Source organism: Papaver somniferum, chromosome 4, assembly GCF_003573695.1.
Source record: "Papaver somniferum cultivar HN1 chromosome 4, ASM357369v1, whole genome shotgun sequence".
Lineage (NCBI taxonomy): Eukaryota > Viridiplantae > Streptophyta > Magnoliopsida > Ranunculales > Papaveraceae > Papaver > Papaver somniferum.
In genome coordinates this window covers 61486511-61512984 of record NC_039361.1, presented here as the reverse complement: position 1 = coordinate 61512984, position 26474 = coordinate 61486511, and the positions used below count along the sequence as shown (strand labels likewise).

At 35.2% G+C, this 26474-nt stretch overlaps 3 protein-coding genes and 1 long non-coding RNA gene across 5 annotated transcripts; 2 read left to right on the top strand and 2 right to left on the bottom strand.

Moving 5' to 3' along the window:
* Positions 1-17342: 17342 nt before the first annotated feature.
* Positions 17343-19391, top strand: LOC113273931. The gene is made up of 3 exons (XR_003322677.1): positions 17343-17557; positions 17976-18170; positions 18970-19391. It is a non-coding gene; the product is annotated as an uncharacterized LOC113273931 (long non-coding RNA).
* A 311-nt stretch (positions 19392-19702) lies between these two features.
* On the bottom strand, positions 19703-21417 carry LOC113273930. Of its 2 annotated transcripts, none has more exons than XM_026523495.1 (3): positions 21232-21417; positions 20756-20834; positions 19703-20351 (listed from the first exon to the last, which is right to left on the bottom strand). In XM_026523495.1, the coding sequence occupies exons 2-3, from the start codon at positions 20818-20820 to the stop codon at positions 19847-19849; spliced, it is 570 nt and encodes a 189-aa protein (XP_026379280.1). In that variant the 5' UTR covers positions 20821-20834; positions 21232-21417; the 3' UTR covers positions 19703-19846. The 2 variants fall into 2 exon arrangements, with proteins under 2 accessions (XP_026379280.1, XP_026379282.1); XM_026523497.1 differs by having other exon boundaries at positions 21279-21417.
* A 603-nt stretch (positions 21418-22020) lies between these two features.
* Positions 22021-22478, top strand: LOC113273929 (stress-induced protein KIN2-like). Its single transcript, XM_026523494.1, has 3 exons — positions 22021-22080; positions 22169-22237; positions 22404-22478. Exons 1-3 carry the CDS (start codon positions 22021-22023, stop codon positions 22476-22478), a joined length of 204 nt encoding a protein of 67 aa, XP_026379279.1.
* Positions 22479-23517: 1039 nt separating this feature from the next.
* On the bottom strand, positions 23518-26034 carry LOC113273928 (protein MIS12 homolog). The gene is made up of 7 exons (XM_026523493.1): positions 25692-26034; positions 25521-25569; positions 24869-24988; positions 24673-24765; positions 24444-24582; positions 23940-24107; positions 23518-23820 (listed from the first exon to the last, which is right to left on the bottom strand). Exons 1-7 carry the CDS (start codon positions 25811-25813, stop codon positions 23759-23761), a joined length of 753 nt encoding a protein of 250 aa, XP_026379278.1. The 5' UTR covers positions 25814-26034; the 3' UTR covers positions 23518-23758.
* Positions 26035-26474: the final 440 nt, after the last annotated feature.

Genomic DNA, 26474 nt, shown 5'->3' with positions numbered 1-26474 from the left:
TTGGGCGTCCACGAACCTGTTTAAAGGTTGCGAACCCTACATTCCTTTTTCCTCTCTGATATCCTTTATATCTTAAGACTGCTTGATGAGATTGTGAATTCCACTCACAAAAACCAGTTGTTTATAACTGTTCTCTAAGCATCATGTGTTTGGATGGAAAAGATGTCAATATGATTGTTAAGCCATCAATCAATGAAAAAGAGAAATCTCCAGTAACTCCTTCCTTGAAAAGAAAGAGGAGGAATACAAGAAAGCCAAGGGCTGTCCCTTCTAACTCTCAGAAGTTTTACAATGTTCTTGATGAGTTAAAGGAAGTAAGAAAGGAGATTAGTGAAATAAAGGCTTGCGTTTTAAGATCTTTGGAAATTCAGAAGGCCCTGGTTCGATATCATCAACCAAGACGGTTTGTTGGTATTGACTCCTTCCTCCACGAACCTTATATTCCAATGGTTGTTGACGACAAGGAGTTCGGGAATGATAAGGAATTTCTCAAAGATATTGTTGCCTAGTATGTATTCTTTTTGGTTTAGTTGGAAGAATAACTAGTGTTTTGAATAGCAATGATTGTGACTGCACACAGCTATTATTTTCATCTTCTTGTTCTTTTTAGGTTTATTGGTTTAAATTCTAAAAATATTTGGAGGATGATGTTTTGCAGTATTAATCTTTATGATTTGATATATTTCAATTTGTTATGGGATTGGTGTTTACGTCCGTGAACTATATTTGTCCCATACTTTGTCAAAAGTAAAGTCGTTCGTCGTCGGTATTCACGTACTGGTAAAAGAATGAATGGACTTTTAACAAATACAAAAGTCCTGTATTGTCAAACATTTGATGGAAGATAGGTTAAAATCTTTTGTTTTCAAGGATTATATCTATTAATTATCATTATGCAAATAGTGACTGAAGATAGAATGAATCCTTGTGTATTCCGCAGTATTGATCATCCCTGATCCATATTTTATGTATTACTGTGAGGCTCCGTAATGTATCTTACGTTGAGCATTATACAACCAAATTGATTTTCTTAGCTTAGTTGTTGTTCCATGAGGTATGTTATGTCGAGCATATTGAACTAAATTAATCATATTGTTTAGTTATTTAGTTATTGCTCCGTAAGTATTCTTATGTCGAGAAAAACAAATGACAATTAAATTGATTACCTTTGTAATTAGTTTGTTTGTGTATTCCGATTAGATTAATTATGGGTTCTCTTGTAATTAATTTAGTTGAGTATTTTCGTGTCTCCATAAGTCCTCTTATGTTGAGCACAATCAATTGAATTGATCACTTTTTATGTTTAATTTTGTTGTGTATTCCGATTAAATTAATCATGGGTTTACTTGTGATTAATTTGATTGAGTTTTTGGATATAGAAAATCATTCTCATGGTTTTTGGTGTCCAATAAAAATCCTTCTTTTCGTTTGAAATTAAGGTCGCTCGTTATTGTTCCTTCGGGAATGACATCAAATGGGGGAGAGTTCTTTTGAATTTGTGCTTAATGGTCATATCTTGAGGGGTGTGCGGCTGTGGAATTTTAGAGGGGTTATCTTGTATCTTTAAACTCCTTGATGAATGCATTTAGCTTCGGCTTTATGATTGCATCTAAATTAGTTGGTATGTATTTTTTTCTTTTAGTCATGAAATGTCTCTTTCAGAAATTTCATTATGATCACGTTCTTGTACCTTTGCCAATTTTATTGACAAAAATGGGGAGAATTAATATGTAGTACACACTACAAATACATATGGTTTTCGGATCATTGTGTAAGGGGGAGTGGTTTCCATGTGAGATGGAGTATTGACCAAGGGGGAGTGATACATATCACCATAGTATTATTGTTGAAGTTATGATACAATTGAACTTTGACGTTGTGTAATAATACTATGACACTGTATAACAATGATCGAGACCGATGCTTTCTCATTGTCATAGCTACGGATCTTCAACAGCGGTGATGCTAAACTTACAACCTCTGGGATCATTGGAGTACTTGGAAGTGACGGAGATTTCGAGGAATGTTGAAGATTAGACATGTGGAATAGGAGCTACTAAAGTTTCTTTATCTTTTTTGTATTCCATATGTATTGATAGTTTTGTCACTAAAATTGACAAAGGGGGAGATTGTTAGAGCATTGCTTGGTCGAACTCGCATGCGTTGCTATCTCAAGCATGTTTGTCAATGTTAGTGATCAAAACTATAAGTCTTGATTTCTAGTATATTATAGCTAAGTCTCGGACTAGGATAGAAAGTGTAGTTGAGCTCAAGGACTTCATGGCGATTCATCATGCAAGAAGAAGAACTACTCAAGGAACCAGTGGAAATTCTCGACAAAAAGCTATGTGAAGACTTGAACTTATTTGTCACTCAAAAGTATATCTACACTATCTACTACTTTTTGAGACAAGAAATCGTATGCTATATATATAGACTTGGATTATACACATTTGGTATTTCGAGTTGAGCATACCTCGCCTATCTATATCTTGAAATATGTGCTTTGGTAAGCTTTTCGCTTTAACGGAGTTTATCTTTACCATGTGACGAAAGTCATAATATGTTTCAATCATCTTGAAAATTGCTTTGATGAGAAATGGTGTAACAACTGTATAACGTCCTCTAAGAATGTTGTTTCAATGATTGAAATGAGAGTTTAGATTACATAACCAATGGTGGACATAAGCATTTTTGTGGAAACACATTTATTTATAAGTCCTAATCCTTGAACCAAAGTTTGCGAACTTTGTTGATCAAGAGAACCGGAAGAATGGCATGAGCCAAGTCCGCGAACTGCCGAAGTTCTCAAATCCGAGAATTTCAGCTGGAGTTGACAAACTACTTGCGTGAAGCTAAGTCCGCGGACTCAGTCCGCGAACCGGCGAAGTTCTCAAACCCGAGAATTTCTGCTGGAGTTTGTAAACTCTGCCCGGTAACTTAAGTCCTCGAACCTAGTCTGCGAACTTGAGAAGGTTATATATCTGAAGATGATTTCTGAACTTAAACTTAAAAAGACTACGGAATGCAATTTGCAAACCGTGGCTATAAAAGTTCATGAACCGATTCAAGTGAATCAAATCATCTTTGCTTCAATTGTGTCTTGTGTAGTACATGAGATTTACTTGCAATTGAACAACTCTCTAACTAGTTCATTTGAATTCATTTGAACTAGTTATGGTGAAGAAGAATATGGTTGATATAAACTGCTCATATGGCTAACCTTTTGGTTAACTGTTGTTGAACCAACAGGTGCATACGCTTGGGTACGGTTAACAAACCTATAAGCGTGCATTGTCAAGTGTGTGTAACAAGCTAAGTTTTCGATCTAACGGTTGAGAAATATTAGCTTGAATCTAAATCAGGTTTTCATCTAACAGTGAATATTGAATGCTTTGTTACTAGGCTAACATTGACTGCAAACCCTGATTTGAAAGACTATATAAAGGAGACATCTAGTATTGTGCAAAACTAATCCCCACACCTTATGTGTGATACTAGTTTGCATACTAGAGTCGATTATCCTTTAACCTTTGGTTTTCTTCTTCTAAAACTAGGTTAACGACTTAAAGACTTCATTGGGATTGTGAAGCCAGACCGATACTACTTTTATCGTAGTTGTGTGATCTGATCTTGCATCTTCTATCGTACGAGTACAATCAGATTGATTGGCTTGAGATTGATATCTCCGATAGGCAAGATATAAAAAGTAATCACAAACATCTTCGTCTCATTGTTTGTGATTCTGCAACATTTTGTTTCGCTGCCATACGATTAAGATTATTGTGAGGTGATTGATAACTCTAGGATGTTCTTCAGGAATATAAGACTAGATTATCAATTGGTTCCAGTTCACCTTGATTATTATCAGAAGACGGAACAAAACCTTTAGGGTTTATCTATGGGAGACAGATTGATCCTTTGATAGACTTGTCTGTGGGAGACAGATTTGCTTATTGTCAAAGCCTGCAATTATGGGTCGTAACAACTCTTAGTTGTGGGTGAGATCAGCTAAGGTAATCAAGTGCGCAGTATCCTGCTGGGATCAGAGGCGTAGGAGCATAACTGTACCTTGGATCAGTGGGATATTGATTGGGGTTCAACTACAGTCCATTCCGAAGTTAGCTTGGAGTAAGCTAGTGTCTGTAGAGGCTTAATACATTGTGTGTTCAATCTGGACTAGGTCCCGGGGGTTTTCTGCATTTGCGTTCTCCTCGTTAACAAAATTTCTGGTGTCTGTGTCATTTCAATTTCCGCGTTATATTGTTTTATCTTTATAATTGAAATAATACAGGTTGTGCGTTAGATCATCAATTAAATTAATCCAACCTTTGGTTGTTGATTGTCATTGATTGATCCTTGGATATTGGTCTTTGGTACCATCCAAGTTATTCCTTGTATTTGATTAGAACTCGCAATTCTTGCTTGAGTAAATCAAATCAAGAAGAGAGATATAAACTCGTTGATATACTTTTAATTGATTGAGTCTTGTTGATTCTCTTAAAATTATATTCGATTTTGTCCATATAGATTGCTAAGCTAAATATTGGGTAGTGTTGTTAGGCCCCCACTTTTTCACAATTGAATTGATTATTTTTGTGGTAGATTCAATTGTGACTTTTGGATACAAATTCATGTTCTCATGTGATTTGATTATTTCCCAAGAAATCCATATTTTCTCATAAAAGTAAGGTCGCTCTTGTTGTTCTTTCGGGAATGACATTTTATGGGGAAGAGTTATTTTTGAACTCGTGCTTAATTTCCAAATCTTTGTGGGGACTGCGGCTGTGGAATATTAAAAGAGTTTTCTTGTATCTTTATAAACTCCTTGATGAATGCATTTAGCTTCGGCTATATGATTGCATCTAAACAAGTTGATATGTTATTCTCTTTTGGACATGAAATATGTCTATGAAAATATCATGAGGATCCCACTAGTTTTCATACCTTTGCCAATTTATATTGACAAAAGGGGGATAATTAATGTGTAGTTTTATACTACAAATACATATGGTTTACGGATCATTATGTAAAGGGGAGTGGTTTTCATTGTGAGATGAAGTATTAATTAAGGGGGAGTGATACATATCACCATAGTATTGTTGTCAAAGTTGCGATACAATTGAACTTTGATGTTGTGTAATGATACTATGTCACTGTATTACAATGATTGAGAGCAACTGTTTTCTCATTGTTATCGCTACGGATCTTCAACAACTATGATGCTGAGTTGAACACGTTTAGAATCATGGAGTACTTGGAAATGATGAATATTTCGAGTTATGTTGAATATGCCAAGAAGATCAAGCATTTGGATGAGAAGCTACAAAGTTTTATTTATTTTGTAATCCATATGTATTGATAGTTTTGTCACTAAAATTAAAAAAGGAGGAGATTGTTAGAGCAATGTTCGGTCAAACTCGCATGCGTTGCTATCTCAAGCATGTTTGTAAATGTTAGTGATCAAAACTATAAGTCTTGGTTTCTAGTCTACTTATAGATGTCTCGGACTAGGACATAGATTGTGTAGTTGAGAATTAGACTTCACGACATTCATCAACAAAAGGTATGTGGAGACTGAAACTCATATGTCACTTGGAAAGTCTATTTCTACCCTATCTCCTATATTGAGACATAAGTCATGGTGTTATATAGTTTTCTACTATGCACATTTGATATTTCGAGCTGAGTTTAACTCGCTTACATATTTCTAGTATGCGTACCCGTATGCGTACTGGCGTAAGGCTCATGATCGAGAATTTCTGTTGGGATTGAAAGTACGCGTACCCGTTTGCGTACTGGAGAAACCCGATATTGGTATGGGTATTTCAAGTATGCGTACCCGTTTGCATACTTGAAGGTTAAAGTTCTAAATCGGTTGTGTACATGAACTTAAACATTTATATAATAAGGAACGCAATCTTTGCAAACCGTGGCTATAATGTTCATGAATTGATTCGAGTGAATCAAACCGATTTTGCTTTAATTGTGTGTTCTTGTATACTTCTATGAGAATATAGTAATTAAACAACTCTTTAACTAGTTTCATTTGAATCATTTGAACTAGTTATGGTTAAGATGAACAAGGTTGATATGAGAGTGTTCATATGTCTAACTTCGGTTAACTATTGTTAAGCCAACTTGGTATACACGTTTAGGCACTGTTACTCAAACCTAAATGAAGGTACATTTCATTTGTGTGTGACAAGCTAAGTTCGATATAACGGTTGAAAGATATTAGCTTGGGTTTAATCTAGTTTTCATCTAACGATGAATATTGAATGCTTTGTTACCAAGGTAACTTAGATTGCGAACCTTGATTTGAAAACTATATAAAGGAGAACTCTAGCAACTGGGAAAACTGATTCCCACACCTCCTGTGTGATACTATTTGCATAAACTAGAGTCGATTCTCCTTTAACCTTTGGGTTTTCACGAAACCCTGTAGGTTAACGACTTCAAGACTTCATTGAGATTGTGAATCCAGACCCAAATATTTTCTCTGTAGTTGCGTGTGCTGATCTTGCTTGATTCTATCGTTTGAGTACTATATTCTCTAAGATTTGCTCGAGATTTATTTCTCCGATAGGCAAGATAAAAAGTAATCACAAACATCTTCGTCTCATTGTTTGTGATTCGGCAATATCTATTTTCGCTTCCATACTATTTAGACTATTGTGAGGTGATTGATAATACTAGGCTGTTCTTCGGGAATATAAGTTCGGTTTATCAATTGGTTCATGTTCACCTTGATTTATCAAAAGACGGGACAAAACTCATAGGTATTTCTGTGAGAGACAGATTTATCTATTCCAATAAACTTTTCTGTGTGAGACAGATTTGTTTATCAAGTCTTCGACTTTGTGTCGTAGAAACTCTTGGTTGTGGGTAAGATCAGCTAAGGGAATCAAGTGCATAGTATCCTGCTGGGATCAGAGACGTAAGGAGCGCAACTGTACCTTGAATCAGTGTGAGATTGATTGGGGTTCAACTACAATCCAGTCTGTAGTTCATTGGTAGTAGGCTAGTGTCTGTAGCTGCTTAATACAATGTGGTGTTCAAAGCTGGACTAGGTCCCCGGTTTTTTCTGCATTTGCGGTTTTCCTCGTTAACAAAATTCTGGTGTCTGTGTTATTTATTTTCCGCATTATATTTTGTTATATAATTGAAATATCATAGGTTTTGCGTTGAATCGATCAATTGGGAAATCCAACCTTTGGTTGTTGATTGAAATTGATTGATCCTTGAATATTGGTCTTTGATACCGTTCAAGTTACTTCTCTTATATTCAATCGGGCTCGCAAATTCCTATTTGCTGATTGCAGATTGAATTGAGAGATAGAGATATAAACTCCTTTGGTACACTTTTCTATAAATTGAGTCTGACAGACTAGTTGATTATCTTGAAAGTATATTGTAGTAAGTCCACTCAGATTTCCAAACGAATTGTTGGGTGTGGATGTTAGACCCCTTCTTTTTCAATATGTTTCAAATAAACTCTTTTAGATAGGTATCGACAAAAAACTTTCGAAATCCAAAAATATTTGAGATTTGAAGCTCAATCATGGTGATTGAAGCATTGTGAAATAGATGTTATATATATATATATATCAAAACGGTAAGTTTTCAAAAAGAATCATGGTTTCGATTGTGGGTGTGTGTATATTGATTAGTATTCAAGTTTCTGAAATCTTGTCATATCTTCTAGCTCAATCACGGTGGTCGAAATCGACGTTTTTTTGTTCAATATCATTTGACTTTTTTGATCTGATTTATAGATGGATTTTTGTTTGATAATATTTTTTATTGATTACATTACTAATTTGAAATTGTAACCCGTTTGTATTCTTTGATTTAATATAATTTTATATTCATTAGTGATTGATGATGAGTTTATTTTGTTGATTTTGGGGTTTTATTCATAATTGAATATGTGGTTGTCTGATTGTATGATAGCGTAATTTTTCAAAGAATAGATGAAACCAGTTTCATCCTGTACTTTTTAAAGCATAACTGAACCTATGGTTGTCTGATGAAACAGTCTCGTCACGTTTTTTCTTCCTGCAACAATTAAACCATATTTCATTCATAATGACCGTTTTAAAACTGGATGAAACTAGACTCATCTAGTGGAAACACACGATTCAACCAGTTTCATTTAATAAATGATGTACGAAGATGCCATATAGTGGAATCATAAGATGAAATTGTGTATCATCCATTGGCAATACATGATAAAATCAGTTACATCTAGCAATCGTACAAGATGGAAAACAAAAGAGAAACCATTTTAAAACTGGATGAAACTAGGCTCATCTAATGAAAACACATGATGAAACTAGTTTCATTTAGTAATAACACATGATGTACAAGGATTTCATATCGTGGAAACACAAGATGAAACTGTGTTTCATCCATTGGCAACATATGATGGAATAAGTTTCGTAAGAAACTAAAAAATATATAAATGATATGTGAGACATGTATACTGCTGGAATGTACTTGTAATGAATAAGGTTTTCACCCAGGTATAAAAGTAGAGTTTAGGCTCGTTTAAGTTGTAGTCAAGTCGGACACATTAGCTGCATAGACCCTTCCTTTCATTTCCCTGTAAGTTTTTTCATAAGGAGGGTTATGAATGGACAACTAGACTTGCTTCAAAGTAGACCAAAAAATACAAAAAATGAACTATCCAGGATGTCATGATTGTTTGAGAGGATTTCTCTTAACATTTATGGTTTCATATAGTGGCAACACCAGATAAAACCATGTTTCATCCATTGGGGACACATTATGATACCAGTTTCATCTAGTAGCATCATATGATAAAACCAGAAAATGTATCAGTGTACACGAACACGAAAACAAAATCAGCAAAATGCAAAAAAGTATGTTCTTAATTGCATCAAACTGTTTACCAAGATTTAAACAAGTATGGATCAAGAAGAAACTTAAGGTTTTAAAAAAGAAAATTAGGTTAGGAAAACTTATTCACATTGCGAAATTGATGAAAGACGGTGAAATAAAACTTTTTATTTTTAGTTAATCTGAGAAATCTTAATTTAGATAGAGCATTTGAAAGAATTTTTTTGTCAATGTTGGTGGTGTACAGTCGTTGATAATGATGTTGTTCTTGTTTGTGGCGGTGGAAAAAAACAGTGAAAATTTTTGACGGTGTTGATGACGTTGTTGCGATACCAGTTCCTTCTCAGACAATATTTCCATATTTGGAACAACTACTTTAATTAAGACAACCTATAATTAGTTTACGTACTTTCTTTAATTAGATTTGCTTGTTTCACTAGTTAGTTTGATTATAAATACTTAGAACTCGAGTTTGTTTAGACATACAATCAATGCAATTTATCTTCTTCAATTTGTTATTTTCTCTGAGGTTGCTTACCCCAAATCAAAAGGGTTAATTTTTCTTGATTTTGTCTAAGTTATTGCTTAAGTTTTTGTTATCTTGTTGGATTTATAACCCTAACATCTGGAACCAGAGCAGGTTCGGTTACCCTCAAAAATTCAGTAAATTTTTTTCTCTCCGTTCCGCTTCCGCTGTTCATCATGACGATAACTGAAGAAGTCAACAAGATCACCACCTCAATGTCCACACTCAACACAACAGTTAATAAGTTTATGGAAGTTCTTGCTGAAAATCATGAAGAAGAGGAAAACTTAAAGGCATAAGCTATGGATGTTCTTCTTACTAAGCTACAAGATTCAAATAATAAAAACATGACCTTATTAATGGAGGCTCAAAATAAGGACATGACTGCAATATTACAAGCATATAAACAAGAATCAAATATGCTTGCTGACACCATGGCAAGAAATATGGCATCAATTTTGTTGGCTCGTTTTCCACTTCCACCTGGTTTTATGGCTTCTCAAAACACCAGTAGTTTACATAGTAGCAATGGTGCACATGATGGGCTTGGAAACTATGGTATGCATACTCACAATGGTGGTATTAATCATTCAGAAATAACTTCTCCTCTTAGAGCAGCACCTATTAAACTACAGTTTCCTAACTTTGATGGTAAAGATCCAGCAGGATGGATTTTTCAAGCTGATCAATACTTCAATCTACATAATATTGGAGAAACTTACAAGATATCAATTGCTACTGCTCACTTTAATGGCGAAGCTAATGCTTAGTATAGATGGGTTCAAGGCAAAGTTATATCTCCAACTTGGGTACAATTTTGTTCTTTTATTTGCGATCGTTTTGCAGATAAAAAGTTCTCAAATCCTCGTATGGTTTTATCTACAATGTCTCAAACTGGTTCAATGCGTGAACACATTGCGTAATTTGAACAAATCTTGAATTTTGTCACTGATTTACCTGAAGAGCATATAATTGATCTTTTTATACGATCATTAAAAACTGAAATACGTTCAGTTGTTGAAGTACTTGAACCCCCAACTTTGTCTATAGCTTTATTAAGCGGGAATAAGTTCTACAATCAAATTCTTCCTTCTACATTTGCTCGTCCAAATCCTTTCAGACAAGTACTTAATGGTGCGCAGCCTAAAAGAAATCTTATTCCTCCTGGAGCTAAAAGACTAACATTAGAAGAACAACGAGAAAAAAGAGATAAATGATTATGTTTCAACTGCGATCAGTTCTACAAGCCAGGACATCTGTGTGACAGGCCTACACTACTTATTTTGGAAGGTGCTCCAGAAGATTTTGAAGATAATATTGAACTCATTAATGAGGCTGCTCCTGCCATTAATGAAACTGATGTTTTATGTTCGACGGAACCTGAAACCACTATTTCGTTGAAATCTCTTTTGGGTTCTCCCTTTCCCAATACAATGAGAATTCAAGGACATATTAAAGGACAAACTATTACAATTCTCATCGATTCTGGATCAACCCATAATTTCTTACATCCATCAATTGCTAAGAGATGTGGTTTTATTGATCAGTCTGATGGTACTTCTATTCGTGTAATGATGAGTGATGGTGGATTTCTTGAGACTCAAGGATAATGTGAGAATATTCCAGTTAAGTTATAGGATTATAACTTCTCTACGGAATTTTTTCTTTTACCAGTAAGTGGCTGTGATGCAGTTCTTGGGGTTCATTAGTTACGAACTTGGGAAATATCAGTTGGGATTTTTCAAAATTATAAATGCGATTCAACTCACCTGATCGTAATTACCTTCTCCTTGGTGATAACTCAACCTCAGTGATGTTGCTCGACAATATCTCAATGCAGAAACTAATTCATCGTGAACATCAGGGTATTCTTCTACAATTGGTTTCTTCTTCTGCTTCTTCCACAACTACTTCTCAGGTATCTATAGAAATTTCAGAACTCTTGTCTAGTTTTTCTGATATTTTTTGCACTCATACTTCTTTACCACCTTCAAGATTACATGATCATCATATTCCCCTACTACCCAACACTGCTCCAAATGTCAGACCATATAGATACCCTCACTTTCAAAAAGAAGAAATTAAGAAAATTGTGCAAGAATTACAAACACCAGGGTTCATTCGACACAACTCTATCCCTTATTCTTCACCAGTATTATTAGTACGCAAGAAAGATGGTACTTGGCGTATGTGTGTCGATTATAGAGCACTAAACAAGGTTACTGTGAAAGATAGATTTCCCATTCCTGTGGTTGATGAGTTGATTGATGAGATACATGGTAATTTTTTTTTTCAAAGGTGGATATGCGCTTTGGATATCATGATAAGAGTATATGATTCAGACAATGGAAAAACAGCTTTCAGGACTCAAGATGGCCATTATGAGTTTCTAGTAATGCTGTTTGGGTTATCTAATGCTCCTGCAACATTTCAGAGCTTAATAAATGATATATTTTGTCTTTATCTTCGCAAGTTTGTTCTTGTCTTTTTTGACGATATTTTGATATACAACAACTCTATGTCAGAACATATTCAGCATCTACAAATCGTTTTTCAATTACTCAGAGCAAACAAGTTATTCCTCAAAGAATCTAAGTGTGATTTTGCTAAGTAATCAGTTAGTTATTTAGGTCACATTGTTTCAGCAGATGAGATCGCAGTCGAACCTGATAAAATCTCAGCCATCACAAATTGGCCCATTCCTTCTACAATTAAAGATCTTAGAGGATTCTTGGGATTAGCAGGATATTATCGCAAATTTGTGCGTGACTATGGGAAGATTAGTGCTGCACTAACTAAACTTTTGAAGAACGATTGTTTTACTTGGAATGATGAAGCTACAAAAGCTTTCAACAAGTTAAAATTGGCTCTAACTACTACTCCTATCTTACCATTTCCAGATTTCTCAAAAGAATTTTATTTGGAATGTGATGCTTCTGGTAATGGATTAGGAGGAGTGCTGATACAATCTAGTAAGCCTATTGCATTCTATAGCAAACCATTATCTGGAAAAAAACTTGAATTTGTCAGTTTATGACAAAGAGATGTTATCTATTGTCTCTTCAGTGCAAAAGTGGAGACCTTATCTACTTGGCCGTCACTTTGAAATTTACACAGATCATAGAAGTTTAAAATACTTTTTGGAGCGGAGATTATCTTCTATTGAGCAGCAAAGATGGTTATCTAAACTCATTGGCTATGACTATGAGATAATTTATCGAAGTGGATCTTCAAATAAAGCTGCAGATGCTCTTTCAAGATTAGCTGATATTCATTTACTAGCAATCACTGCTCCTGTGTTTGAAAGAATTAATGACATCATTATTGAATATCATAATGATGCTGAACTAAGCATTCTATCAACAAACTTCAACATTCTACACTTGTGGAGTCCAAATACTCTTATAATGATGGTGTTCTCCATTATAAAGGGCGTATTGTAGTACCTCATTATTCTGCTTGGTGTACCAAATTACTCCATGAGTTTTATTCTTCTCCTCTTGGTGGTCATTCGGTATTAATCAAAGAATTTATTAATCACTGTGATATTTGCCAACATAATAAATCAGAAGCTATAACACCTCCTGGACTTTTACAACCTCTACCCATACCTGAAGATGTTTGGTTAGATATTTCTATGGACTTCATTGATGGATTTCCAAATTCCAATAGAAAAACTCAATATTGGTTGTTGTGAACCGTTTAACGAAGTATGCTCATTTTATACCATTGTCACATCCTTATTCTGCTAGTACATTGCTGAATTTTTTGTGAAAGAAGTGGTACGACTCCATGGTATGCCCAAGACAATTACAAGTGATAGAGATGCAATATTTATGAGTAATTTTTGGGAAGCTTACTTTGCTTTACACAATACTCAGTTGTGGAGAAGTTCAGCATATCACCCACAAACTGGTGGGAAAACTGAAGTAACAAATAAGACATTGGAGTGTTACTTAAGATGTTTTGCTGGAACTAAACCAAAAGATTGGTCCAAATGGCTTCCATGGGCAGAATGGTGGTACAATACAAGTCACCACTCAGCAATCAAGATGAGTCCATTTGAAGTATTGTATAGTCGATCTCCTCCAACAATCTCGACTTATCTGCCTGGCTCTACTACTGTCAATGATGTAGAACTCAATTTAAAAGCTCGAGATCATACTCTTAAACTTTTGAAGTCCCACCTAGATGATGCTCAAACTAGGATGAAAAATTATGTCGATTCTCATCGTACTAAAAGAAGTTTTGAAGTGAATGATTTTGTCTATCTTCGTCTACAACCTTATAGACAAACAACTGCGGCTAATCAGTCCTTCTCCAAACTTTCATCAAATTTTTATGGTCCATTTCGAGTTTTGGAAAGAATTGGAGTTGTTTCTTATAAACCCGAATTACCAGCTGCGAGTCGCATTCATCCAATGTTCCATGTTTCTCGACTTAAACTTAAGTTGGGTTCTGCTACAAATATCGAACCAATTTTGCCTTCTGTGATTGACTACGATAAATGGGAACTAGATATTATTTTGGAGCGCAAGATGTACAAAAAAGGAACTTATGCTGGAACCAAATGGTTAATTCAGTGGAAGGATCACTCAAAGGAAAATGCAACTTGGGAAGATGCTGATGAAATTATTGCTCGTTTTCCTGAATTTGAGACTTGAGGACAAGTTATTTTTCAAGTGGGGAGGGATGTTGCGATGCCAGTTCCTTCTCAGACTATATTTCCATATTTGGAACAACTACTTTAATTAGACAACCTATAATTACTTTACGTACTTTCTTTAATTAGATTTGCTTGCTTCACAAGTTAGTTTGATTATAAATACTTAGAACTCGAGTTTGTTTAGACATACAATCAATACAATTTATCTTTTTCAATTTTTTATTTTCTCTGAGGTTGCTTAACCCAAATCAAAAAAGTTAATTTTTCTTGATTTTGTCTAAGTTCTTGCTTAAGTTTGTGTTATTCATCTCTTGTTGGGTTTAGAACCCTAACATACGGTGTTGATGTCTATGGTGGTGGAGAAATATGTGGAAGATGATAATATTGTTGTTGTTGTTGGTGGTGTTGATGATGGCATTGTTGGTTTTTATAATGGCGATGAAACCTAATGACGTTGTGGTGGTGTTTGTGGTAGCGGAGACGGTAGAGATGATGTTGCAGATGGAGGACAAGAAGAAATGTTATGTTGTTGGGGGAGAAGAAACATAAAGTTTCTGAATTTCTTTCAGTCCATTTCACCCGTCATTAGTTTACTCGTCCACTACAGTAACCCATTTTTTGTTCTATTAATAGGGGGAAGTTCTTGTAAACAATGTTAACCTAATTAATGCGTCCACATTTTACACTTGGATGGACATTTTAGCCTGCTAATATTGGTGACATATTGCATTATTTTTTCTATTTTTTTAGTAGGAAAGAAATTTTTTATTAATGATTTAATGAGATATATCTAATTTTTCTGATACGAGAGATCAGGGACGGAGCCATCCCGTTGCAAGGATGTGCACTTGCACTCCTGCCCAGCTGGCTCCAAAGCCTATTTTAGGTCCAATGGAATTTTTTTTCCTATTATTAAACCGCCTCGTTTTGCATTTTTGAACCTAAAAATATATTTACACCTCATAACAGATTTTGCACTCCCATAACAAATTTTTTGGCTCCACCCCTGTGAGAGATGATAGCCATAAAGGTATGTCCTCGTACCAAATAACAGAGTTTTCACGAGATTTTAGGCCATTCACCAAAAGATGCGCAACCTCATTGATTTTTTTCTTTGGACATAATAACACTCCCGCTTATTAAAACATTTAAGAGCTTCTCCAATGGAATATATGTGAAGATAAATGTCTAAGTCCACATAGGATAGACACTCATTTTCCCTAAAAATCTTCTCCAACTCAACATGCCTTAATTTTTGTTAGAAAATGTCAAGGTGAATGTCAAGTTTTAGACATTCACTTTGACAATGTCAAGCTATCCTAGTAAGCTTTTGCTTTCTAAAATTAATTTTAATATATTAAATAGCCCTCTTTAGGTATAATAAAATCTAAAATTTACTAAAAATAGAAAATGCATTTAACTCATAAAAAATCACCAACAACACCATTGGAGATGAAATGTTTTTTCGCCATAAATTTAAGGAAAAAAATTGGAATGAGGATGTCTTGTTTGGATTGCCACCTAGGAAACACACCTAACTATCATTGGAGAAGCTCCAAGGAAATCTAACAGTAATACCATTCCCAATGTTGCATTATGTACGGAAAGTCCAAATCAGTGCGCATTGCTATTTTTATCTTTCTGATCTCGCATCCGGTTTATGAGTTGCTGATGAATCGCCGCATAATGCTTTGGCACATGTAAAAATATTGGTGGAGATGTTAGTACTGCACTTTGGCTAACTGACGCGTGTTAGAAAATGACATGTGTCAAGAAAACGCAGAGGTGAAGAAACTAAAAGGATATCTTATAAAGTATCCTGTTTGGAAATATAAACTACCAAAGTACCCCGTTTTTTACAACTTTATAAAATATCCTTTTTTTTTGACCATTTTTTCCATGTAACAGTTTCCATCCAGTTAAATGCTAGATGACATTTATCTCACCTATTGAAAGTCCTATTTACCTCTGAACACATATCCTTGGTAGAGAGGATAAATGATTCGATAAATGATTCGATAAATGATTCGATAAATGATTCGACGATCCTGATTGCGGGTGTAACGATCCTGAACTAGGCTCGACGAACGTGAAAGTGGTGTAATGACTCTGAACCGGGCTCGACTAACCTGAAAAATGTTGTAAAAGATTGATTCTCCACCAACCAAAAAACCCAAGACACTTGAGAATTGATGAATCCTTTCAGGAAATGATGAAACGAACCTGAAAATAATGACACGATCCTGAACCGAGCTCGACAAATTGGAAAAATTATGTAGAAGGTCGACATACTAACAAGTAAAGGGTAAATAAGTAAACTTTAAAGAAAGTAAACTAGTATTGACTAAGTACGATGGAAAACTAAACAGTTGGGGCATTTTAGAAAATTTGTAATAAACGGGGTAATAAAAAACGAGGTCAAAAAAGCAGGGTACTTTATAAATTATCCCAATTATAAATTCACATGGCTGTGATTGAGTTCTGAAACAGTAATTTAGAATCAGATTTATTTGGAGAGATTAGAAGAAGAACCAGGAAAAAAAAATAAAAAGTAATTACTCAAAGTTAAGACGGCAGATCACTCCCAAAGCATGAGGTACAGTGCTGGTGAGGCCAAGGGCCAGGCTGAGGTAAATGTCTGTCTATCCGATAGGAATTGTTTGCTCAACTTGAATTTATCATCATTCATCTTTCTCATAAGTTTTTTTATATGTATAGGTAAAGAAGGACCAAATGGTGGACAAGGCATCTGGGGCAATGCAATCTGCAAAGGAATCCTGCCAGCAGGTTATTCAACTAACCCATTTGGCTAAGCATTTTAATGTTACTGTTGTAACCTAGAAGTTCAGGTTAGCCCAAAATTTCCCGACTAATCCTGAGGCCTGTAGACATAGTAATCACACATTTTACCTCCAAAAATGCACTCGAAAGGATTTGAGGGCACGATGACAAGCTAGATTTTGGGCCCCTCTTGTTAGTAAAAGGGAAAATTGGAAAAATGCCCCAATTCAGGGTGTAATCTTGGAGAACTGTCCCAACGTTAAGAAAAGTTGGAAAACTGCTCCACTGTTAGAAATACCGGTTAACTACACATGTGCGAGTTCTCACGTGTTAGAAAAAGACAAAAGTACCCACATCCCTTAAGATCTTGCCACGTATGCGAGTAATTAATCCAACGGACTAAGAGAAGGACGTGAAACACGTGAGTACCACGTGTGGGAATTATGCCCTAAAATCTCACAAGGCTCGAACATATTTTTCATTTTCATTTTTTTTCTGGATCTGTAGAGAAAAACGAAAACGGACGAGAGAAGAGAAAAAGGGAAGAAAAAAAAGAGAAGATCAAGCAAGGTGTTGTTCTCGGATCGATTCTAACGTTAATATTAACAGCTCATGAACTGTTGCCGTGATTAAAAGCTCGAGAAAATGATTGAGAAACAGTTCCAGACGAGGAAAGTTGAAGAAGAAGACGATTCGGGTTGATTTGATCGTCGAAACAAGTAAGTAAATATAACTCAATCCTTTATTTTGTTTGAATTGCATTGTGTGTTGTGTCAATTTGTGATTTGGAAATTGCAATTGTAATTTAGGGTTTCATTGAAACCAAATTTACGGTTTACTTCTGCAATTGGAATTGAAATTGTAATTTAGGGTTTAATTGAAACCAAAATTTAAGGTTTATTTCTGTAATTGATAAAAGGAAGTGTTCCATGTTTACTATTTAACCTTTTTTTTTAAACCGCAAAATATGGTTGCCCTGTTTTTCTCAAACTGTGATAAATGGGAAAATGGGGATGGAAAATATAAACCTATGGATTTTGTTATGTTGCTGAGTTTATGAGTTTATGTGCTTGAGAAGTGTTTGGATTTTTATGGTTCTGTATTATAGTTGCTGACACTAAGTTATTGTGTTTGTAGGTTTGAAAAATCCTATGGTCAATGCAAAAGATGTGTTTCTTTGAGGATAATGAGGTATATGAATGACCACACTACATGCAAGTCCTCTAATATTGAGAGAAGAATGAAGAGAAAATATAGACTGAAGATATCTTACTGGACTGCTTGGGATGCATGATTTTAAAGGTTATTTGGGACCTACAAAAAGAGCTATGGGTATGTAATAGATTCCTGAACTGATGTCTCATAGATTTGAAGAATTGGTTTCCATATCTTTGTTTTCGCGTCACTGGTAGAAGCGCTAACTTGAAGAATTGTACACTCATGTTACACTAACAGACCATCTTTAGGCATTTCCATTTTGGGCATTAACAGTGATACTAAATGTTTGACCTCATATACTGTGTTTTTTCACATCAAGATTCCGGTTAGATGGTAAATGAACCTTAATGAGATTTGTTATCAGTTCAACTGATTTACGTATTCATATACGTTAATGCCTTATATTTCAGTTTGCTTGGTTTCAATTAGTAATCTTGAAGTGTTACGGTCCTCACTTATTTCTGATGATAATAACATTAATGTCCTGGGATGTGTAGGTGTAATCGCTTAGTTCCTTTCTTATTGCATAATGTATTACATTATTTTTGAGAAAAATGACCCGTGATATACTTCTACTTTGTGTCAGATTACTACTGTAGGGTGCTTTAATTATGAACCACCTCTGATTGAACCCACCTCCCGTTTGTACTATGAAACCTTTGCAGATTTGCACCTGATGAGATAAATGACGTTGGCTCACAAATACATAATCATTATCTGCGTCATCTGGATTAGTAATAAATGTCAAACATATCAAATATTATTTTTCGTGGGATCGAGAAGCACTAACATCTATATCCATACTTCACTCTCCCCCAAAACATTTGTCCTTTGCTGATAATTTCATTATGTCTATTCCTAGATACCTATGTGGAATGCAGCTCGAGTCATGAATGCTTCCTTTATTTTGCAGTTCAAGGGATTATTTCAGCTCAACATTCAACATGGCATGCAGTACAGGCCTGCTGAAATTATTGGTTGCTCCAACAGGTTAGGACTTTGCCGAGAAAAGTCAAATGGCAATATTTATGGTTTGAAGAAACTGAAGTAGTCTGGAATGGTTCAAACGGGTCAATGTTGCTTTTAGGCTAAAATTATGATTGAATTTATCAGCAGCTCCTTGTGCTTTAGAAGTATCTGAAGGAAAAGGCACAAGGAGCTGCTGATACTGTGAAAGAAGCAACTGGAATGAAGAAATAAAAACAAGTCCAATGTTGCTTTTAGGCTAAAATTATGATTGAATTTATCAATGTTGCAAAGAAGAAGAAGAAGCAGGAGGTTTCTTTTCTTGTATTGAAGTCCAATAAACTCATAAAAGTTTTAGTTCCAGCTGCATCCCCAGTCTCTCTATTTTCTCTCTCCACGTTTTGGGTTATTCTGCAGTTCTATCCCTGGATATATTTCTTGGTGCTGGCTCTCCTGGCACGACATAAAGAGCACAGTTTAGCTTAATTCAAATGTTTAGGATTTTTTTCTTTTCTCAAAGACATGCATAATAGAAAATACTGTCAATATGAGATGCTGCTCACAGTATGCTCATAAACACCAAATAGGGAAGAGCAGGCGAAATCGTAAATAGAATCAATTATCAATTGCCCATCAAACAACTTGACTAGAGATAAAAGGAATCAAGAGAAACCCAGCAATTTAACTCTATTAGATTTAAACATCCATTGTCAGATATAACCAGGATCCCACAAAGTGTCACTAGCTATTACACTCAATAAACATCTGTGTCTTCTTTGTCTATAAAAACAAGTAAGCAATCCAAACAGATACTTGTAAAGCACCTATAGGGCGCAAATCACATATAACAGATAAAAACAAGTAAGTAAATATCGGCAACCACTGTGAAGAAGGCAGACAGACCCATAAAAGCAATGGTAGATGGTGCACGACATCTCCACGCGCCAAAAAGGATCTGAGCACCGTCCAGCATAGTAAAACCCGTAGATGTGACTCCTACTACGACAACAATAGCGCACGTGAAGTATCCATTCGAGCTTCGATCTCAAACGTGCCAGCTGCAATGCTGACAATCCTCTGATGCGTTGCTTCATGTTCAGCACAACGGCGGCAACAATAAGAAACATCATTGACACTGATCCTTTTGCAAACATTTCATCAGGTTGATCACTTCCTACAAGGCAACTGGGTGATGGGTGGTAGTGTTTTGCCACAAGTAGACCCACAAGGAGGATCCAAGCTGACAAGTATATAACACGAATAGCAAATTTCTGCAAATCACTAAACTTCTGAAACCATTTCTCTTGAGTCCAAATAGAAGCCGGTACACTTCAAATAGAAAGTAAAACAATTAGAAAACCATTATGCAATTAGACAAGTTTAACAAAAAACCTAACACCTAACTAACATATGAACTCACTTCTCATCTAGTTATATCGTTTCAGCGTACACAAACTTAAGAAACGTAATATAAAGTCTAGATAATACCAAGTTACAGAAACTGAAACAATCAAAATTACAAAAAGCAAGATATGCAATCATGCGAGTAATGAGGAAAACATCTCATAAGAAACAACCAATTCAATTTAGGCTTTTACAAAAAAGATAGACTATCAGCACCGCCAATGAATCACTAACAAACATAACATTACTGCATAATAACATTGTCCTGTCTTCCTCTCAATGATGCATTTCTAGTTTCTTGAAAATTGAAATTCTTGAAAATGTCATACCTTGAATTGTTATTAGCAGCTGGTTCTCCATTGTTATTAGAAGCTGGTTCTCCATTGTTGTCCATTCTCGATCTTTAAACTATAGCAAAAAGATCAAACAAGATAAGGTGTCAGTAAAGGAGCCTTATATCAAAATACATTATTTTACAGATGAAACAGAATTCTTTTTTGACAAATCTAGCTCAAGTACTCTTCATAAACATACAGTCTAACCCAACAATAATACTAATACAAATCTTTGAAATTATTCTGTTCCGAATCTTCAACACAAACAACAAACGATGTAGCAATAATAATCCCCAATGAAACAAAACCCCAACCAGTACTAAATACCCAATTCTACTAACAGAAATCACAGAATAATTTTGATGAAAGTACACTAGGACCAACATCATTGTAGAGACTCTAAAGAGAAAAAAATTAAACCCCCAAATCTGTATATACAATCAGAAACACTGGAGACTAAAACCATATACCTTGATTTTAACCACACCAAAAAGGATATTGAGAAGAACATACGCACCAAAGTAGAAGAGATAAGTGAAAATCCCAAACCAAGAAGAAGAAGAAGATGAAGAACCAAAGATCAAAAGTTTTCAAAGTAGTTGCAGTGGAGAAGGAGAATGGTATTATGATTAATAAATGCTTCTGTGTGTTTCTGCTTCTTGTGAGTTAAATCATGCATGTGCCTACCTGGTTTCACATTACTAGCATTTTCTTGGACTCTTTCTTTTGTTTCCCACTCTAATTCGTATCCTAATTCCTGAATTAGACTCTCATTTCCGGGAGAGTCTTTGGTGATGCTGGAGGGAAAAATTCCCAAAGCGGGAAAAAGGAAAGGGACTCAGGACTCCAACGTGTGGTCGGTCCCATTGGGCTGGTTCCTTTATACATGACGGGCAGTGCATTAACAAGCTCAATAACTATTTAGAGATTTCTGGTGGGGACTGCGGACGTAGGCAAGAAGAGAAAAAGATTAGTTTCTTTTTTGAAAATAGAAATGTTTAAAAAAAAAAAAAAAGAGGGAAAGATACAACGAAAGATCAGAGAAGGGAGAGTAAGGTAGGCACTCATGTGTAAAAATATACTAGTTTTACACATGACTAACTGATGAAGGACGTATGTGGGAAAATGTAGAGTTAAAAAAAAAAAACTACTAGTATAAATTCACTTGACCGTGATCGAGTTTTCTACCCCCATCAAATAAGAATTTTCATTCAGATTCATTACGTTTGTGAGAGATCAGAAGAAAGAAAGAACGAAAGATGGCAGATAACTCTCAGAGAATGAGCTACAATGCTGGTGAGGCCAAGGGCCAGGCTGAGGTAAATGTCTCTCTCTATCTGATAGGAATTGTCTGCTCAACTTGAAAATAACATCATTGATCTATCTCATAAAAAAAATTATGTATAGATAAAGAAGGATCAAATGGTGGACAAGGCATCCGGGGATATGCAATCTGCAAAGGAATCGTGCCAACAGGTTATTAATTCAACCAACCATCTTAATTCGAGGGGGAACTTACCGTGGTCAAGCTCGCCAATGGACTCCCCTCGTGTTTGTAATACGCATTTAACTTCGTGGAAAACTTGTATTTAAATTTACTTATCCTTTTCTTTTAATTTTGCATTGTGCGCATGAAATGTAGGCCGGTCAGCAAATGAAGGAAAAGGCACAAGGAGCTGCTGATTCTGTGAAAGAAGCAACTGGAATGAAGAAATAAACTTAATCAAATGGACGATTCAATAAAAACAAGTCCAAGTTCTGTTATGATGTTTTTTTGTTTCCTAGGTTTTCAGTCTCTTTAGATTGCTTCAAGGCCAAAGTTTTTATTGAGTTTATTATGTTGCAAAAGGAAAAAGAAGAAGGAAGTTTCTTTTCTTATATGTTGATGTCATGGTGTCCAATAATAAACTCATAAAATAGATTTTTTTTTTTTTTGAGATTGAGTTATGTGAAGAACAACATTTATTTTGAGATTGAGTTGAGGCAGAATCTTCACTACATCTATTTTGAAAGATGAACCTGTTGGAAGAGCGTGATAACTTTTTGGGTTTCCCTTTCCCTTCGAGGGATAGCATTAGGTTTCCCTTTCTCTTCAAGGGATAGCAATAGTTGGCAAAGGAGGCTCCAAAATCTTCACTACATCAGAAATTTTGGAGTCTAGCGCATTTTGATATAAATCTGCTTCTGACTTCTCCAGAAGTCGAAGTCAGAAGCAAAACTATTTTGCTTCACGAAAAGTTAATTTTTCGACTTCTAAAAATCGTTTTGAAATTTGGCAGCCAAACCGACTCCTGACTTTTTCAGCAAGCTACTTCTAACGTGCTATCCAAGCAGGAATTTCTGCTTTTATCTTAGATAAGCTTCAATAAATTTCGTCAGGTTTCTCAAATCTTGCCCTTCAGCTCTCTGTTTTGGTTTATAAAGATGATGTCTGTTGATTACATTATCAAAATGGTACATACTAGCAAACAACAGAGTCTAGTCTTTCTATTCTGCAAGAACCAGCCTGGTAGTTTCCTGCTATTCTTGTTTTAGTTCTTTAATATAGACCCGATTCACAAAAACAAAATCTTAAATTCAAATATCATCTGTTAATAATTCTGGTAAAATCAACTATTCATTAAAGCACCAAAGAGTTTCAAATGTTTGAGATAGTATCCTTACAGATGAAGCATCCAAAAAGGCAGGAACATCAAACATACTTTACTACTACTCTGGCATAGTCTGCTTAAAAGAGTCAGCTCATAAAGTTCAGATTTTTAGCAAAAGACTTCTCATCACAAATTTCCCTACCAAACCAATTCATAATATCTGTACCCATGTACAAGGACAATTATCCTATAAACAACTAAATCCTAAAGGAATTTAGTGGCAAAACCTTTTAAAATATCAGCACCATGGTTCCAGTTAACACCTGTAGTGATTATCATTATTAATGAATCATGATTTTCATCAGGGAGAAACATACATGCAATATACGGCAAGTTCTAGAACTGTTCAGATGTTCGTAAAATCAGCAATAAAATCTCCAAGAAGTTGTAAATCCACTGCTGGGAGACCTAAAAAGGAAAATAAAAAAGTACACTTCAGTATCCTATTTTCTGCAATGCAATATGTAAGAATATATAATCTTCCATTTAATATGTAAGACAACAAGTTAACGCAGTTAAGTTTCCACCTTTACTCTGCTGCTGCATCATATACTGTCCTTCTGTTGAGTCAAAAGTTATTGCATTAAATTCTTCACCCTTACGCTGCTCTTTCCTAATGCGTTCAAATTCCTCCCTTCTTTTCGCATTCATTTTTGCCAATTTCTCATGGAGTGTTGCTGCTGCTCTAACCATCTCTAAGACAACAAAACATAGTCAATTTGTATTTCTCCAATACAAAGGTATGAGTAGAATAAAGTGAATTCATTATAACTGCAAATAAGTTATGCTTTGCCACCATATTAGTTGACAGAGATATTTTCAGTATGATTAACAAGATGGGCTATTGTCATTCTTCAAAAAATTAACCTGTGGATGGTAATGGTAAATTCTAAAGAAATGATTTTTACTTGTTAAAAGATACATGTTGCAAAAGGCTGCAACTGAAATGACTAGTGCAGATTCTTTCATTTATTTCTCTTAAAACCACCTACTAGAGAGATTTAAAATACCAATTCCAAAGTAACAAATACCTTTGAACGATGCATGAACAGAATTTTGTTCATATGGTTGCAAAGCCTCTGTAACTGCCTCAGAATTTTTTTGGCTTAAATCGTTCTGGAGCTTTAATCCATGGAGCTCCCTCTGCAGCTCAGCTGACTCTTTTCCAGCCTGAATGCAAATAGTTAGGAGTCTTTAACGCATGAAAGCAATCAACATGCAACAGTGACTGACCACAAATCAAGTTGATCTATTTCTTACCGCATGAAGCTTCTCCCTCACGGAGTTCAACTGATCGTCTAAGTCTGCATCAGCAAGTAGATTGTCTTCCATCAAAGAGTCACCAGAAGTGTTCTGTTTAACGGGAAAAAAAAAAAATCAGCCGAACTAGAGTGAGAATCATGTAGCATCAATGCCTATGATAGAGTAAACATAGTTCGATAAACATCTTACTTACAGCTCTGTTCAATGTGAATCCTTCAGGAACAACAAAACAATGTCGAAGACAGTATTTCTCCCACAAATTTATCTGTTTGTCTAAAGCCCCTTGAACAACACTGCGGATAGAAGAGATGCCCTACAAACAAACCACAGTATGTTTAACAAGTAGAACGTGCGATGCATTTTCCATAAGGACAACACAAACACCATTTCCCAAACTAGACAAAACATTAGGGTTTCACACCTTTAACCATAGAGCATGAAAAAAATATTGAAAACGCTAAAATTGATCATCGATCAGGTCAGGTTCAGTTGAGACAACTCAAAATCATGACTCTTTAAGTAAATGATTTAGGATTTCCAAATATGCTTCATTTAATTTTCCAGAATTATATTGGTTGTGCTTTTTCGTCAGATTTGGTATTACACATTTTCACTTCATTGGAACAATATTATCAAACTTGAAAACAAATATCCATTGTTGAACTAAACAAACGCAATAACCCACTCTATTTTCAAGCAACAGCAAACAAAATAGATAAACTCCACAAAAACACATCCAATTTCAATACCCTAAACCCTAAATTTTCAAAAATGATAAACTCCACAAATTTTTGTCTTAGCATAAAATAAAAACAAAACGTCTCTAGCATCCTTCACCGAATTACCTTCTTTAGCTCATCTGATTCATCTTCCGTCACAAGCTTCAGTGCCTCTCTGTAAATAACAACAAAAACAAAATTAGGGTTTTCATTTACAAGGTAAAATTGGGGAAACCCAGAAAGAAAAAGTAAAATAATTGAATACAAGATGAGATGGGGAAGGAGAGAAATACTTACTCTTGGAAAAACTCGAAAGCCCCGTCGACTGTATCGTCAATTCTATTAATGACTTCATTAACGAAGAGCTGAGGATTCAGATTCAATTCTTCGAAAACTTTTTCACTCTCTGTACCTTCCATTCTAATAGATCTAAAGAATTATCCTTCCACTTTTTCACTCTCTCGCCTATTCGAATTTTAGAATTCTGGATTTTGGAGTGTTTTTCCCGCCTTCTGTGAGATCCGGTGCCTACGAGGTGTATTTTAAATTCCTATGAATATGAAAGGTCGAAGAACGACAAGCTGAGAGTTTTGATACACCAGCCCAACATTTTAGTACCAGGAAAGAGAACCGCACATTCGAGGTGGAGGCACATGTACAGTCTCTGCTTCGGGTACCTAAATGGTTCATCTACTTTAATTTGAGTCTGTTGTAAAAAAAACTCCCACTTCTAGATGCACGCACTACACCGTCTTGGCAACAAACACATACATCATCAATGGTATAGAAACTACGTATAGTAAAAGCCGTGTAGACATGTGTAAAGTAAAGAATGTCCGGAGTTATGCGATTAATATTTTTGAGAATAAGTGAATCAAATATTGGTATAGAGATAAAATAAAGTAGAAAATACCAATTGGTCCTAAAAATAATATATTAAAGTTAGTTTGGTTTAGTTGATCCAGTCAACTGTCTGTTTGGTCCTTTTTAAAAATATAAATTATTATTTGGTCCAAAAAATTATTGTTTGGTCGTAGAGTGGACAATATCCACGCGGGATGATGTCACATTCTTTTGATA

What these genes read in the sequence shown, in the direction of transcription:
- LOC113273930 (XM_026523495.1), bottom strand. Translation starts at nt 20,820, where the DNA reads ATGGACAACAATGGAGAACCAGCTTCTAATAACAATGGAGAACCAGCT. An exon ending in GCTGCTAATAACAATTCAAG is followed by an intron (nt 20,352 to 20,755) that starts GTATGACATTTT and finishes TTCTATTTGAAG; the next exon opens with TGTACCGGCTTCTATTTGGA.
- LOC113273929 (XM_026523494.1), top strand. Translation starts at nt 22,021, where the DNA reads ATGGCAGATAACTCTCAGAGAATGAGCTACAATGCTGGTGAGGCCAAG. An exon ending in AGGCCAAGGGCCAGGCTGAG is followed by an intron (nt 22,081 to 22,168) that starts GTAAATGTCTCT and finishes AATTATGTATAG; the next exon opens with ATAAAGAAGGATCAAATGGT. An exon ending in CAAAGGAATCGTGCCAACAG is followed by an intron (nt 22,238 to 22,403) that starts GTTATTAATTCA and finishes CATGAAATGTAG; the next exon opens with GCCGGTCAGCAAATGAAGGA.
- LOC113273928 (XM_026523493.1), bottom strand. Translation starts at nt 25,813, where the DNA reads ATGGAAGGTACAGAGAGTGAAAAAGTTTTCGAAGAATTGAATCTGAAT. An exon ending in GCTTTCGAGTTTTTCCAAGA is followed by an intron (nt 25,570 to 25,691) that starts GTAAGTATTTCT and finishes TGTTATTTACAG; the next exon opens with AGAGGCACTGAAGCTTGTGA. An exon ending in GATTCACATTGAACAGAGCT is followed by an intron (nt 24,766 to 24,868) that starts GTAAGTAAGATG and finishes CCCGTTAAACAG; the next exon opens with AACACTTCTGGTGACTCTTT.